The sequence below is a fragment of the Homalodisca vitripennis genome, chromosome X (assembly GCF_021130785.1).
Source record: "Homalodisca vitripennis isolate AUS2020 chromosome X, UT_GWSS_2.1, whole genome shotgun sequence".
Classification (NCBI taxonomy): domain Eukaryota; kingdom Metazoa; phylum Arthropoda; class Insecta; order Hemiptera; family Cicadellidae; genus Homalodisca; species Homalodisca vitripennis.
In genome coordinates, this window is record NC_060215.1 from 96,207,132 (window position 1) to 96,222,647 (window position 15,516).

A 15,516-nucleotide genomic window follows, 5' to 3' on the forward strand; every position below is an offset into this window, starting at 1 on the left:
CGCAACACGGAATTAGACAAGAAGTTATTGACATAACAATCTGCACACAAGGAATACTTGGAATGGTTGATAAGTGGCACGTAAGCGGAAGAGGCCTCATTATCGGATCACAGGTATATCCTCTTTAACTTGCAAGATGAGGCTGCAGAGGTCCTCTATCGTAATCCCAGGAGGACTGACTGGTTGGGATTATAAGTCTGACCTTCAGTCACAGTTGGGATCGGTAGGCGGAAGGGTGCGATGCTTCACAGACATAGATCAGATAGCTTCTGACCTGCAGAATGCTATAATCAATAGCTTCCATGACAATTGCCCATTGCGACGGGGAAGAGTCGAACCAATAGTAAGTGGTGGACTGCAGACCTCGCTCGCAAAAGGGCTAATGTCAGGAAGCTGTACAATCAATGCAAAAGGAGCCGTATCTGGGAGTCCTATCATAGAGCTCTAACAGAATACAGCCTAGCAATTAAAAAAGCAAAACAAAGTTCCTGGAGGCAGTTTACACAGAAGGTAAATGAGTTAAGCGGCGGCAGCTAGACTGCAACGCTTGCTAGCCTCAAGTCCAACCGGTCACTTGGGATCTTTAAGGTCCCAGGGAGGTCAACACACTTCCGGGTCTAGTGATAGCCTCAAACTTCTCCTTTGAGACTCACTTCCCTGATTGTATCTCTTTGAGAATGACGGACACTGGAACGTCTGGTAATCACGAGGCAGGCTCACGGCCAAGAGCTTGTCGTGGTAGTGGGCCATTGCCAGAAGGATTGTCACTCTCTCTAAAGCCAAATGGGCAATTTCTAAATTTGCCCCTTTCAAAATCTGCAGGAGGGGATGGAATCTTTCCGGCCCTGCTTCAACAAAGGGCCGGAGAATCTCCTTACCCTTCTATGTGAAACTATTCAGGGCGAGCTAGCCTATGGGTACATACCACAAGTCTGGCGTCTCAACAGGGTGGTCTTCATCCCTAAAAAAGGGAGAGCGGACTACTCTGTCCCTAAATCTTTTCGTCCCATCAGTTTATCTTCGTTTCTACTGAAAACATTAGAAAAGACTGGTGGAGAGGCACCTGAGAAAGGGAGTTCTCTCAGACACTCCCCTTCATCGCAACCAACATGCATACCAGCAAGGCAAATCCTGTGAATCAGCACTGCACCAATTAGTCAGTAGGATTGAGGATAGCCTGTCCGCCAAGGAATTGGCATTGTGCACCTTCATAGACATTGAAGGAGCTTTCGACAATGCCAAATTCACTGCAATGGTAAGTGGAGCACAGCGACGTGGCCTCGAGCCAGCTCTGTGCCGGTGGCTTAGGGCCATGCGATGCTGTGCTCCAGACGGATCAGGGCCGATCTCAATGAAGTATCGCTTGTGATCGCACCCACAAAGGGGGGATGTCCTCAAGGAGGCATCCTGTCACCTCTACTGTGGAATCTAGTAGTAGATGGTCTACTTGAGGACCTTACTAACAACGGAATCTATGTCCAAGGATATGCAGACGACATAGTCCTTATGGTACAGGGAAAATACACAAATGTTGTTGTTGATATCATGAATACCAACCTTCAACATGTACACAAACTGGTGTCAGGAGAGGGACTGAAAGTAAATCCCTCTAAGACAGTAGTTGTACCATTCACTAGAAAAAAGAACCTAGAGTCTCTTTCTAGGCTGAAACTCGCATCCACTCAGCTGGAGTGGTCAAAGACAGTCAAATATTTAGGACTGACTCTAGACCATAAGCTTACGTGGAATGATCATCTTAATTATATCCTGCACAAAGCAAAGTGGGCGCTCATGACGTCCAGGAGACTTGCAGGAATCTCATGGGGCGTAAAACCCATATAGCACTATGGCTTTACAAAGCAGTTGTAAGGCCTCAAATCACTTATGGTTCATTAGTCTGGTGGACAAAGGTGAATCAGGTAACTGCCAAAGCCAAGCTTGAAAGCTTACAAAGGCTTGGCACAATCTTTGTAAACCGGAGCATTCAGGAGCAGTCCCTCAGCGACCCTCGAGGTGGCTTTAGGACTTCTACCTCTTGATGTTCATATAAAAGCTGAAGCGCGTAAGTCAGCTTATCGGCTGATGGTTGCTGGCTTGTGGAGGAATGGCGCGTCTAACGCGAGCCATGGCGCCATCACTGAAGCTGTAAACCCAAGCGCTATTCTCGAAATGGTCTCCGACACAATGAGAACGGAGTTCGTATTCAATAAGCCATTCTCTGTTGACTTCTACTCAGAGATGAGTGGAAATCGCAAGATAACATCCCAACAATAAGAAAGAGCTTTGTCTGGTACACGGATGGCTCGCTTATTAAGGGTAGAACTGGATATGGAGTGTTTAGTCAATCCCCTAGAACTGCCCTTAGCGGCAGTTTGGGTCGGAACTGCTCCATATTTCAAGCCGAAATCTATGGTATCCTAGCCTGTGCCAACCTAGGCCTCACCAGAAGGTACCAGGAAATGAACATCTGTATAATGTCAGACAGTCAGGCAGCTCTTAAAGCTCTTGACTCCAACAGCATTTCATCCAAGCTTGTGTGGGAGTGCTTTAACACTCTCTGCCAAGCTTGGATCACGCAACTGTGTGCGTCTTGGTTGGGGTACCGGGCCACACAGGCATAGGTGGCAACGAATGCGCCGACAGGCTTGCCAAAAGCGGAGCAAGCATGCCATACACCGGTCCAGAAACCGAGTTGTGGTATAAGCAAGTCAGCCGCTTATCAAAGTATAAACAAATGGTCCAGGAAGACACACCGCTTGCGGTGGCAGAGTCACCAAGGACAAGCACTCGGCAAAAGACTGCTTGCCGATTCTAGCTCCGGATTCACCAGATGGCTGATGGGGGCTGGGGAGGGATCAGGTTAAGCAAGTGATTGCCTTGATCACTGGACACGGCCACTTCAGGAAACACCTAAACACTCTAGGTTTACGAAATGAGGACTCGGAGTGTAGACTCTGCAATAAGTCTGAAGAGACTGCAAAACACATAATACTGGACTGTGAGAGACTGGGAGCAAGGAGAAGGGCTCTTTTCGGTGATAAAACAACCAGGCGACGAACCAGATGCTAGTATCGGGGAAAAGCTTCTTAGCCTAATTAAGGGCACGAAGATAGGCTTACCCTCTAACATTAAAGGGGCACACAATAAGCTCAGGTTGACGTGTGAGGACCTAGGAATCCACCCCAATATCCCAAAGGAAAAAAAAAAAAAAAAAAAAAAAAAAAAAAAAATAGGCAGATTGTTTAGCCAAAGATTTAAAGAGTATTGCCCGAAACCTAAATTAAAAAAACAGACTTCATCGTTCGCTAACATCTGATGGATGAGAACCACACAATAAATGGAATTAATGAAAATATGGAAGTTTTACATTAATGTCTCAAAGGCAGCAAATTAAACACGCTTGAAGAATATAAAACTTATAAACATTCTAAAAGGAATCCATTAGGTGAACTCATGTTAAATGAGAAGCTACAATTCAGCTCCCATTATTTGATCAACACATCACTCCACCGCAACAGCGTCAACCGATCTTGCCAACCGATCGATCAGCTGATCTTCTGCCGATCGAAATGTTATATCATGTTTAATATTCATGTGTGATAGGTCTATCAAATGTTGTGTTTCTCACTTTATTCATTTATTTGTTGTGTTTTGTGCTGTGTTCATAAATGTTAAACTATGATGACTCCAAATGAATAATCCTCGCTTTTAATATTTATTGACACCAACACCAGAAGATTACTTATTAAATGTCAAAACTATAGTAGTACATGACTACAGTTTGAACTGTCTGATGAAGGTACATAGTTATTGTTGTTAGCCATCTTTGCAATCTCAAATGTATCTTTCAGCAAGCTATTTAAGCTTCAAGCATTTTAATACCACTCATTTCTGAGGTTTCCAGGATTTAAAAAATAAAAATAAACATACTGTATAAACAGCAATTTTTAATGATTATAATGTTTTGTCAGAGATTCATTCATTCATTTGGTTTGCTGTTGATTATATGTATTTGATGCCTAGAGTTTAATGTTTAATTTTAATTACTATATGTTTGACCTTACAAGTTATATTTTATATTTAATTTATATTCTAATTTAGTTTAGGTGTTTTTAGCAGATTGACATGTTATCTACCACTGTTACATGGTGATATGTGACGACATAAAAAAATACATAACACTATATGTACATTAGTAGTTGAGCCTAACATTCACTCATGTATATGATTACAATATTCAGAGTGTGCAAAATTGGAATAATTACAATGATCAACCACAGTAATTGTGCATGTGTGTATGTGCGTGTGTGTGTGTGTGTGTGTGTGTGTGTGTGTGCGCGCGCACGTGTGCGTGTGTTTACTTGGTCAAACTGTTAACGTTATGTGTTTTCATGTTTTACTTGTCATTTAAATCTTGAAGACCTCATCAGTAAGTGATATTTTCCTATTGCTAGAAACTAGATAGTCCACTGAAGGATAAATTTAGGATTGCTTTGATGGAACTAAGGTGCATAAACCATTTTGACAATAAACAGTGATCCTGATACAATATAATTAATTTTTTTAATTCTAAAATAAATTATTTATATCCGTATACGGTGGTATATATACTGGTTTGAACAAAAAAGAGTGTATACGAAAATACTACGTATAATAGTACATTTTCATTTTTCTTGTAGTAACCAGCACAATATAAGACTGACATAATGTAAAAAGTTATGACACTTTTTTTAGACGTAATAAATGTCTAACAAAGGTAGTGAGAATAATTAATCTAAAATATGAATACATTACACTCTTTAAATGAACTTAACTCATTTAAAACTTTACGGTAAGGTATGTTATTAAATTAAGACTAATACTTACCATGTACTTTCTTTTTGTACTCGTCTGGTTTGTGTAAGTACATGGCTGCGGCATCACCATTGAGGGGGTCAATGGGGTTTGGGTATGTGAGCAGTTGTGGGAGAAACGACTCAAATATATTTGATAAATCTGAAAAGAACAAAATGTTATATATAATTTCAAATGCTTAGCTGAAAAAAGATTGATTGTACTGAGAAAGGGAAAAGAATGAGTGATCGATCAATCAATAAAATATTCTTTATTCGTCAGTGTTACAAGAATACATTGAATGGTGTCCAGTCTTAAAATAATAAACCTAAATTGCAGAACTTAAATTCAATCTTAATTTTCAATTGATATTATTTTCATACCAATATATAGAATTAATCACATATTTAATATAAACAGTAAATTTGTTTTTTTTTTCAGAGATCAGTGAATGAATAAGGCATTTTGTATAAATAGATAAAATGCCTTATTATTATTAAGAATTGTTTAAGTTTATTTTTGAATTTAGGGAAAAAAATGTCTAATATAATATTTTCTGGCATTCTGTTATAAAACATAATTCCTGCATATTGAGGTTTTTGCAAAAAAGTGCCAATTGATGAGAAGAGATTGCCAATTCATCCGTTGCCGGGTGTTATATTGATGATAGTTACATCTAGTATTTGATCTCCCATTCTGGACTAAACTAAACCAAGAAAACACAATATTATGGTGTTGGTTAAAAAAACAAATAACAGTAAAGCAAACTATCCAACATTCTAATAACGTATATTAAAACTGAGTAGTTAGCGATGTAAATGTTTGAAAAATAGTGCTTAATATAGTATTAAAAACACTTGAATGGAGTGTTGGGCTAGTTTTAATCTAGGAATAATCATTTTTCACAATGTGAATTTATACATTTCTTTCATCAGGCCAGATGTGAATAGAGGAAGATCATGTAAATCTGTGATTAATTAGTCCAACATTAAAACCAAATTAAAAGTTAATTTTAAAAGACACCTATTATACAAAATTTTACAACAAAGTAGAGAAGCATTCATAGTATTTAAAAGTCTAATAAAGAATGCATTAAAATAAGTTGTCATAAAAGGAGGAAACATAAAAGCATGAAATCGTATACACTTTATTCTGAAGACATCTTTTCAAACCTGAAATGATCTGTATCATTTTACACAGCGGGGATCTCTTAAGGCCCATTACTTATCTAGGGCTTAATTTCTATATACAGAACTTGAGACAGGAACTTTAACCCCTTGGATTTTCAGCCATCAACTGTTTTGTATAAAAACAACCTCTGTTGACAGAACAGAAAAGCTGATTTTAAATATATACAACTACTCTCAGTTTATACTAACACAATCGAGTCTTATTAATGGACATTTAGCAAAAGGAACTGAGACAGTCGACAAATATTTTATAGACAAACATTTCATTTAAATAAAAAACAATATATTATTTTATATACAAAATTCCAGGTGAGTGTGTGTATGAATAAAGATAACAGTAATATATTATTAATATGCAGAAAATAATACTATAATTGAGGCTAAACTTGGTAACAAATGTTGCTTACATTTAAAATTGCAGGCATAAATGTACAACATGCAATATTTGTAATATTGAGATTTGTAATATTGAACCTTATGTATTTAATACACAACTGCGGTGGCCACATACACGACTTCTTGAACAGTACACTTCACCACAGCATCCCCCTGCTCCACGGAAAAACATCCTCCACAGATATATCACATAGTTCAGGAATTGGGATTGCCGGAACACAATCTTTAACCAAGATGCAAGCTCCACCCCTAATTGACTTTTTCCTTAAAGAGACTGAAAGAGAATATTATTATTCAACCAAAATTCTGTAAAAAAAGATTACAGAAGGCTTATTATGAAAGGTTGTATAAATACATTAAAACACTCTATTTTAAGCTTTGGCTAATACCTTGGATATTGCAGTGAAAACAGAGAATTTATTGGAATCAGGGGAGGTATTAATGATGTCAATCTCTCTCTCTTAGTATGATTGTTACTTAATTTTATGTGCTAGGTTCAAAAATTCTTAACACAGTTATCCTGTTTGTTTTCAGTGTTAGTAATACTGGATGTATGAGAGTGGGTTATAATGGCTACTGTGTGTTACTGGGTGTATGAGAGTGGGTTATAATGGCTACTGTGTGTTACTGGGTGTATGAGAGTGGGTTATAATGGCTACTGTGTGTTACTGGGTGTATGAGAGTGGGTTATAATGGCTACTGTGTGTTACTGGGTGTATGAGAGTGGGTTATAATGGCTACTGTGTGTTACTGGATGTATGAGAGTGGGTTATAATGGCTACTGTGTGTTACTGGATGTATGAGAGTGGGTTATAATGGCTACTGTGTGTTACTGGGTGTAAGCAAATTTACATTACCTTGGTTTGTAGAATTACAATCTATTTTATAAGTAGTGGTAAACTTGATCTTATTACTAGCAGTGATCAAGTTTATATCAGTCTCAGACGACCCAGTAGTATCTGGTTGTTGCAATTCAGTGTGGGACTTGAAACTGTAAAGTGGAGTGGTGGGAGCAGATAACTGGCCTCCGGGTTGTGATGTGGCTTGACTGGTGTCTTCCAGTTCCGGTTTTACAGAGATAGAACACTTCTCTTGAAGCTCAGGCTCAGGCTTACGTGTGTGGCTCATCATGCTGGATCTTATTGCCTCAACTAACTGTAGCTTACCGCACTTATTTAAATGAAGCCTATGTTTTGTTTGTGACAGGTCAAATTACGACATTTGAATATTCGCGCGGGGAATTGGCAGACTGTGACGTCAGTGAATCACATGTTGTCGGAATTGAGATTTATTTAATTAATAACGGAGAAATATATTAAACTTTATACGGGAACAAATTTAATTAATTAAAATAAGTCAAACATAACCAAAATTCGTGTTTTACAAAAGTACTAAATAAAATTACGCAGAAAAGCCAATTGTGGGATAAAATGACTTGCGTATTGATGACGTCAGAAAGCACATGTTGCTAAAAATTTAAATAAAAAAGCTTTAGAAAAATAATAAAAGAAAATAGAAAGACTTAAATTGATCAATTATAGTGAACATGATAAATTTCAACAATTATAAGAAAAGAATCAAATTATATTCAATCGTGAAGACGCTGATTTGAACGGGAGAGGGGATGAACATTGTGTGAGCCGGTATGCGTAGTTTTATACAGAGAATCCTTCTTCTCTGTCTGGACTTGAAGCAATAAGGACGTCTATAGATCCTCCTAGTACAGTAGTGATGAAATTTGAAACTTTACAATAGTGCATTGAAGTTGTAATTAGGGATGGGATGTTGTGTTAGATTCTCAAATTATCAAAGCAAAGTGAGTAGAATTAGACAGTGTAATATAAAATAAATTGATATCAAAGTCATTTGCTTTGTCTTTCATTGAGAATCCCATCTACAAAGAAATGTGGTAAGTAAGAAAATAAGTTTGAACCATTATTCAACCTACTTAAAAAACCTGAGATAATATAGACCCAGTGCTAGTGATATATATATATATATATATATATATATATATATATATATAACGTGTAGCCTACTTTCATTAATACAAACTACACTTTCAACAACACCACAGACATTGAAGTTTGATCGTTATTTAAATATCAACTTGGAACAATAAGAGTTAGCCAACACGAAGCAAGTCGCATAACCAACGAGGGGCAGCACACTTTGAATACCGATTGTGAGAAAATTGCGACAACAAACGGGGGCCTGGAACGTAGCAGAATCGCACAGCCAACTGGGGACTGGACCGTAGCATGTTAAATATTTTCTTCTAGAGCTGCTAATATCAGTATCTGTCCAGTCCACTTTTTGTAGGTTCTTTTGTATTTTACAATGAATTTCAGAGTTCAGCTCACTTTTACTATACCTAAATGCTACACTGATGATGTAAAAGTTAGCTCTTAAAGCAACACTGCACAATACAATAATTTTAAAATTATTTACAACAATGTTCTCAGCAGAATGAATAACTGTAAAAGTAAAAGCATATAAAAAAGACAATATTCTTGGAATTACAGAATAAAACAACAATAAAAAACAAAGCTATACAAAACAAATATAAGGCCTAGAACAATGCAGTATAATTCACAAAGATATTCATTTCATTTCAAAAAATAAAAATTCGTTGGTAGCCATTTAAAGGGCTCAGTAATAAAATAATCAATAACACGTCTAATGATATATCAATCAGTAAACTGATTTAATTTGCTATAGTTTTTTTTTTTTTTTAACCTAGTACAATAGTTATTCAGAGTTCTGTTTAGTGTATGATAATCTACCACAATGCAAATCCTAATTTTGATTAAGTGTAATGTTGAAAGAATTTTTAGATTGTTCACTTAAGTTAGATTAGTCCCACTTATAATAGATTGAGAGTATGTAAAGTATGCTGTTCATATATAATTATTGCTAACACAGGAGGTCAATCATCTTAGTAAGTAGATGATTGTAGCAAGTAGATAATTGACAGTTTAAGAGAAATAAAACATGAATATGAATAGCTCGAGCCAAATTATTACCAATCAAAATTCCTAAATACTTCACACATCTGATAAAGCTATCATTACTAATTTAATATTTGTTGGCCTTAGACCAAAAATTATCTCTTTGGTCAGAGGCATATGTTAATACAGCCAATTGCAAGATGTTTTTAGTTAATCTAGATTACCACTCCTGAATTACACTCCACAGCAAACTTAAATCTTCTACAAACTTCTAGATGGTGTCTTAAAAGTCTTATGTAATGCATCCAAGCTTCATTGTTATATTTCATTTTGAATAAGACACAGTCTACTTAGAACTACTTAAGCACATAACATTTGAAAAGGTGACTAAAAATTTACGCATATATCCACAAAAATCAAACAGTCAATGAAAATTCCTAAAAAAAACAAATTTACCTATATTTTTATCAGGACACAATTATTTTGTAACATTTAACAATATTATTCCTGTGGCTACTATATCTGTCATAGTTACACTGAAATGACACAAATAATCTCTTGCCACTATAAATTTAGTTCTATCTCCATTTTATCCCCAAAAATTGATAACTTTCATCAAATTTATCAAAAAGAAATTATTATCAGTTGGCAAACACCTATGTTTTTACTTCTTTGATATCCTTAAGGTTTTAAGTATTATACTTAAACTCTTTTTAAATTAATACAAACTTTTATAAACATCAATAACTACTATTTTTATTAAGTTATATTTACTTTTTGAAATGTTATTACCTCTTCATGTTTCCATTTACAATATGTGCCTAAATTATAATACCCCATCCTATGAATCTGGCACTGGAGTTGATTTAGATACAGATGCTAATATCCATACTTTTCCCCCATATTTGTTGTAAATCATAATTCAACAAATACACTATTAATATTAAAGTAGAATTTACAAAATAACAATCACCTGAAATATACATACTAATTCAATAAATACTCAAATTTAAGAGATTTTTGTTAAAGCAATAATAGCTCAATAATTTGTGAACTGCTTAACTTACTACACATGACCCTATATCAAGCATTTTTCTGGAGTTATCTTTAATAATACACATGGCAACTTTTAACTCTTAACAGTTGATAATTTAGAACTTACCATAAAGAGCTGTCCATGCTTGGTTAATAACATCTAGACAGACGGTGCCAGACACTTCATCAATATTTGGGTGATAGACTTTGTTCATGAATCCTATTGAAGGTGACTTGAATGGGTAGTGTTCGGGCAAATGTACACGAACTTTCCATATTCCCCCTTCATACGGTGCTGAAATAAAAAAAAATTATAGTAATAATTTCATGAGATTTGCTGTAACTGTCAAAAAAATACATGGTATGAGTATTACATGAAATTGTGGGGTTGGAAGATGAGTCACTACTTGCCGATAGAGGAACTATCACAGTAATTTAACCGTTATAACTATCGGTGCCATACAATTTTCCAGCTTTATTATTAGTATTAGAGCGGATTGCCTTTAACTATATTACTTAAATGTTATTGAAATTACTTATTATGGAATGGGTAAATAAGAACTTACTTTTCACCAAAAGCTTAATATAACACGACTCGAAGTTGTGTTAGTGATGTTAAAGCTTTTTACACTTCATATTGAGTTTGGTTTTCAATATCAATAATAGTGCCAAGTCAAATTAGATTTTGGATCAAGAAAATGGACATTTTGATAAGAGACTTCACATGTTTTTTGTACTAATCTTAATTATGTGTTTATATAAGTTTTCCTGTCAGTTATTTACTTCCTAAACCTTCTGCTTGGTTCCTCTAATGCATAATGTGTAATAATAAAAGGGAGAAATTCCCATGGATGTACAAATTACTTTTTTACCTCTCTATTTTATGTTGTCTATGATTTTGCCCATATATGTAGACTCTAACTGATACACAAAGACAGCAAACCCAAGTGCTATACATAATTTAAAGCTTATCAAATATAAAAGATATTATACCATTTTGAACTTTTTAGGGCTTGTATTACTTCCTTTTAAAGTTATAAAATTACTTGATGTAGTAATTTGTGGTACTTAACATTGAATAAACATTCAAAGTTTGACAATCCTAATTACTACTACTTATTCTAAAATTAAGAAATGCATATTTGGTTTACAGTTACCCCTGCTAGATACAGGACCATTATTTAAACCAAGTTTTATGTCCATGCCGTTAGCTATCATAAAATGTATCAGATCTATTTATCCAGTTTTACAATCTTTTAAAACAATAGTATGATAATCTTAATCTTCTTAAGAAACTGTGCTGTTCCTAACCTCGTCCATAAACAAGAGTCCTTTTATAAAACCCAACATCGCAATAGTCCAAGCTTTACAATGTTATTAAAACACAACATTTTATCAATATCATGCTCTAGTACACAAATCGATTATTATTAATGTTCAGGTGAAAATATTGATGATTTATATTCTATTAATGTTGTCAACTATAGTTGAATAATTATTGTCTTTCTTTATGATCTTGATTGTGCTAACAAATTATAATAAATCAGAGTCAACTACATAATACCTCCTAACATTCTCTCACTTAGGTAGGTAACATCACTATCTCATATTATCTGACACAAAATATTGATTCCCTCACCCTCCTAAGGACACACTTACAGATTATTATTGGTTTCAGAAGAAAGTGAAGTTTAGTCCAGTTATAAAAAGAACACCACTTTTAAAATAAGGTTCAATGTCTTTGACATCCTGCTTAGGCCTATGGTAGAATCAATGGTTTATGGGTCTTGGCAATGTCTATTTAGGTCCTTCATCTGATCTATTTCCAAGTTGCAGATGGGAGCCGGTTTGGTTATTCTAGAAGTGTGTGTGATCAGAAACCATGATCTAGGGCTATATTAAGATGTTTCTGTATTGATGTTTCTCTTTAAGGTTTCTTTATTTTCTTTCACAAACAAAATTGCATTTCAAAGATCATCCTCGTGAGAAATTCCTGGTAATTTTTGAGGATCCCAATTATTTCCTGCATTTATCCCAATATTCCTTTATTTGTTTATTTTGTGCAAGCTATTCTCATAAATCAAATGTTATTAAATAAAGGGTTAGATGACTTATAATCGGTACCAAATTCTCATTAATGTCACATTTATTTCAAAATCACTATTACAGAGTCGCTAAAACTGCTGAATTTAGCTGCCCGGCAAGCCATCAACCATACAGATAGCAGATTATGTCTTCCAGAAGATATAACATCTTTCTAAATAAACACAATAAAACAAAACCCACTATACATTTTTTTACTGAAAAATAAACAAATGTAACAAAAAATAACAAAATATATTTCTTTTTATACATTAAAAAAGCCAATTTATTGCTAATACAAACAATGCTGACAAACTTGATACTGTATGTTATGTTGTAAAAATGTCTCTAGAGTTTAATTGAATTACTGTGAACTATGTTATTGTTTTATGTTATATGACAACAAAACACAAAAGAATGTTAACAACAAAACAAAATCATTCATTAGATTCATTTTTATACAATAGTATGATGGAGTGTTATCTCCAAAACATAATTGAAGAACCACTCCTTGGTTATTTTTGGATTTGACAGATATAAGAAAACATGATTGAATAAAACAAACTACAAATTTAAGACATAAAAAAACTGATGAATGCCAGTTACTACTAACCACAGAAGTGTGTCAGGCGCACATCATGTGCGCTTAGAGAACGTAATGGGAGTGCAGAGATTGCACACAGCCACACACGGATTTTCGTGAGATTAAACATATATTTATGTTCCAGATATCATAATGACTTTAGTCTCTTTGGATTCATGAAGCTCTATAAACTATACATTTATTTTATGAATTTAAATTGACCATCACGAGAGCAAGAAATAAAATTAAAACATGCTAAATCAATTTAGTATAAAACTCAAGCTGATCAAGCCAAAGAATATCCCAAAATAAATAGTCTTTGTTACTCACTGTGAATAATTTTGCGGTTGATAAAATGGTCTATTTAGAACAAGTATTTTTTTGAACCCTTATATACGGCTTATTGTAAAATGGATTGTATGATCTTATATGAGCCTACAGGGAAAATACATAATATGCATCTTTTTATTTTCCTAATAAATAAAAATTGTGCTTGAAGGGGTAAAAACAAAGATCCATTGATATCCAGGGAAATCTGGTGATATATCTTGGATACTGTGTGAAAGTAATGTGACCCTATGATCTGAAAAAGAAGACAAAACCAGTTCACCGTTTCTGTTGTCTCTTAGTCATTGTCATTTTTTTATCATCTCGAATATATGTGATTTCTGTGTATGTAACTTATTGTATACCAAAGGTATTAAGTGTATTAGTGAGAGACAGAGCTTACTATTACAGTGTAGTTTTATCATAAATTACTATCAGAAGTATTTTGGATAGGAAACAAATTTTCTCTTTTAAAACAATACTTCAATCACTGCCCCTAAAAATGACAGGAAACACCTTTAGCTACCGCACATACATACAACACCCGTATATCATCTATATATATATATATATATATATATATATATATATATATATAGTCGTGTTAATTACACAATTTATAACTCGAGAACGGCTGGAATGAATTTTTATGTTTTTGTATTTAGCTTTGTAGGGAATAGGATAATAAGTATTAATAATATGATATTTTATCAATAGTAATAATAAAAGAGGCAAAAGATCTGTTATAATAGTGATGTGTTATAACAAAACGCAAGTGATAGTTCAAGTAATGTTGTATATGATTTGTTTTGAATTAATGCTAAGTTCACAGGTAATATGTTTGTTTAGTGCAAGAATTATTTTTATTAACAATGCACAACAACGCAACCGAGAAGATCTAATCTTTCCTAACAAAGCCGTAATGCAGTTGGGATTCGAAACATCGCAAATGAAACCACTGAAGAACAAGACGTTGCACGAGAAGGGCACCGTGTTAGTATGGCAAGACTGCAAAGAGAGGCAGTCCATGAAACGGCTCGATTGTCAATGCGAAATCATCGAGCAAACCTCAGAGATCAACAACTAGATAATTATCGATGTGCAAGAAGAGCTTATTCAAGTATTCATTTTAATCAAGTAGCATTTCGATATGACTGCAACATTGACTACAGCTTGCATGCTTCCGTTCATATTGGGCCAATGGACGATGTTTGCGAGCATTGTGACGCATTAAAGTATCCTGGAGAAACACCAGGATTGTGCTGCCTTGGTGGCAAAGTGAAACTACCAATTTTGACTCCACCACGTGAGCCATTGCATTCATTGCTTAGTGTCAAAACACCGGAATCACAAAATTTTTTAGCAAATACTCATAAATAAAATAGTTATTTCCAAATAACTTCATTTGGGGCAAATATTATTGAGGAGCCTGGATATAATCCAAAATTCAAGGTATTTATAGAAAAACAACATACTATACTTATCCATACAAGAAATCTATTCCAGTAAACACTAAATTATACATATAAAATTCTAAATAAAGTGATTTTAAATAAGTAATACTGATTTTGCTTTTAATTTTTTTATATGTATATATATATATATATATATATATATATATACACACAAGGACAGATTCACCAAACAATCGGATCATTGCAACCTCTCAAAGATGCACAGCATACATTTTTAAAAATATACATGGAGGAACAACTTGATCAGTGACAAGAGATCAACACAACAATGAAAAGAGCTCTTCAGGATCTGCTGCAACACTTCATGAACATCACGCATTAAGGTTGGGACACACATAACCGCACCGTGCCCGACACGTGAGTCGGCCGATTGTCGGTGCGGGCTCGGCTCGGTTACCATGAGGCCGCACATGTCCGTATGCAGTCCGAGCGCAACAATCTCACTGTTTGTACTAGAGCATGTTTATTTTGAATTCGAAGTGACAGATACTTAACAAATATTCGGAAGATTAAGTATTGCTTGAGATAATTGTTAATTTCATTGTTGTTATTTTTATTAATCACTGTGGTGATTGAAACATTGCAATGCTACAGTAAAGCTTTGTACAATCAGCTAGTATGTAAAATTTGTAAATATCATGATC

At 34.6% G+C, this 15,516-nt stretch overlaps 1 protein-coding gene across 1 annotated transcript in view; it reads right to left on the reverse strand.

Annotated features, from left to right (window-relative positions):
• LOC124369724 (ubiquitin-conjugating enzyme E2 H) overlaps nt 1-15,516 on the reverse strand; it is a 62,301-nt gene that overhangs the window by 12,305 nt on the left and 34,480 nt on the right. Inside the window, exons 3-4 of the mRNA XM_046827782.1 lie at nt 10,533-10,700; nt 4,867-4,995 (exon numbers count right to left, since the gene is read on the reverse strand). Coding sequence (XP_046683738.1) covers nt 4,867-4,995; nt 10,533-10,700 — 297 coding nt within the window. The remainder of the gene's footprint in view (nt 1-4,866; nt 4,996-10,532; nt 10,701-15,516) is intronic.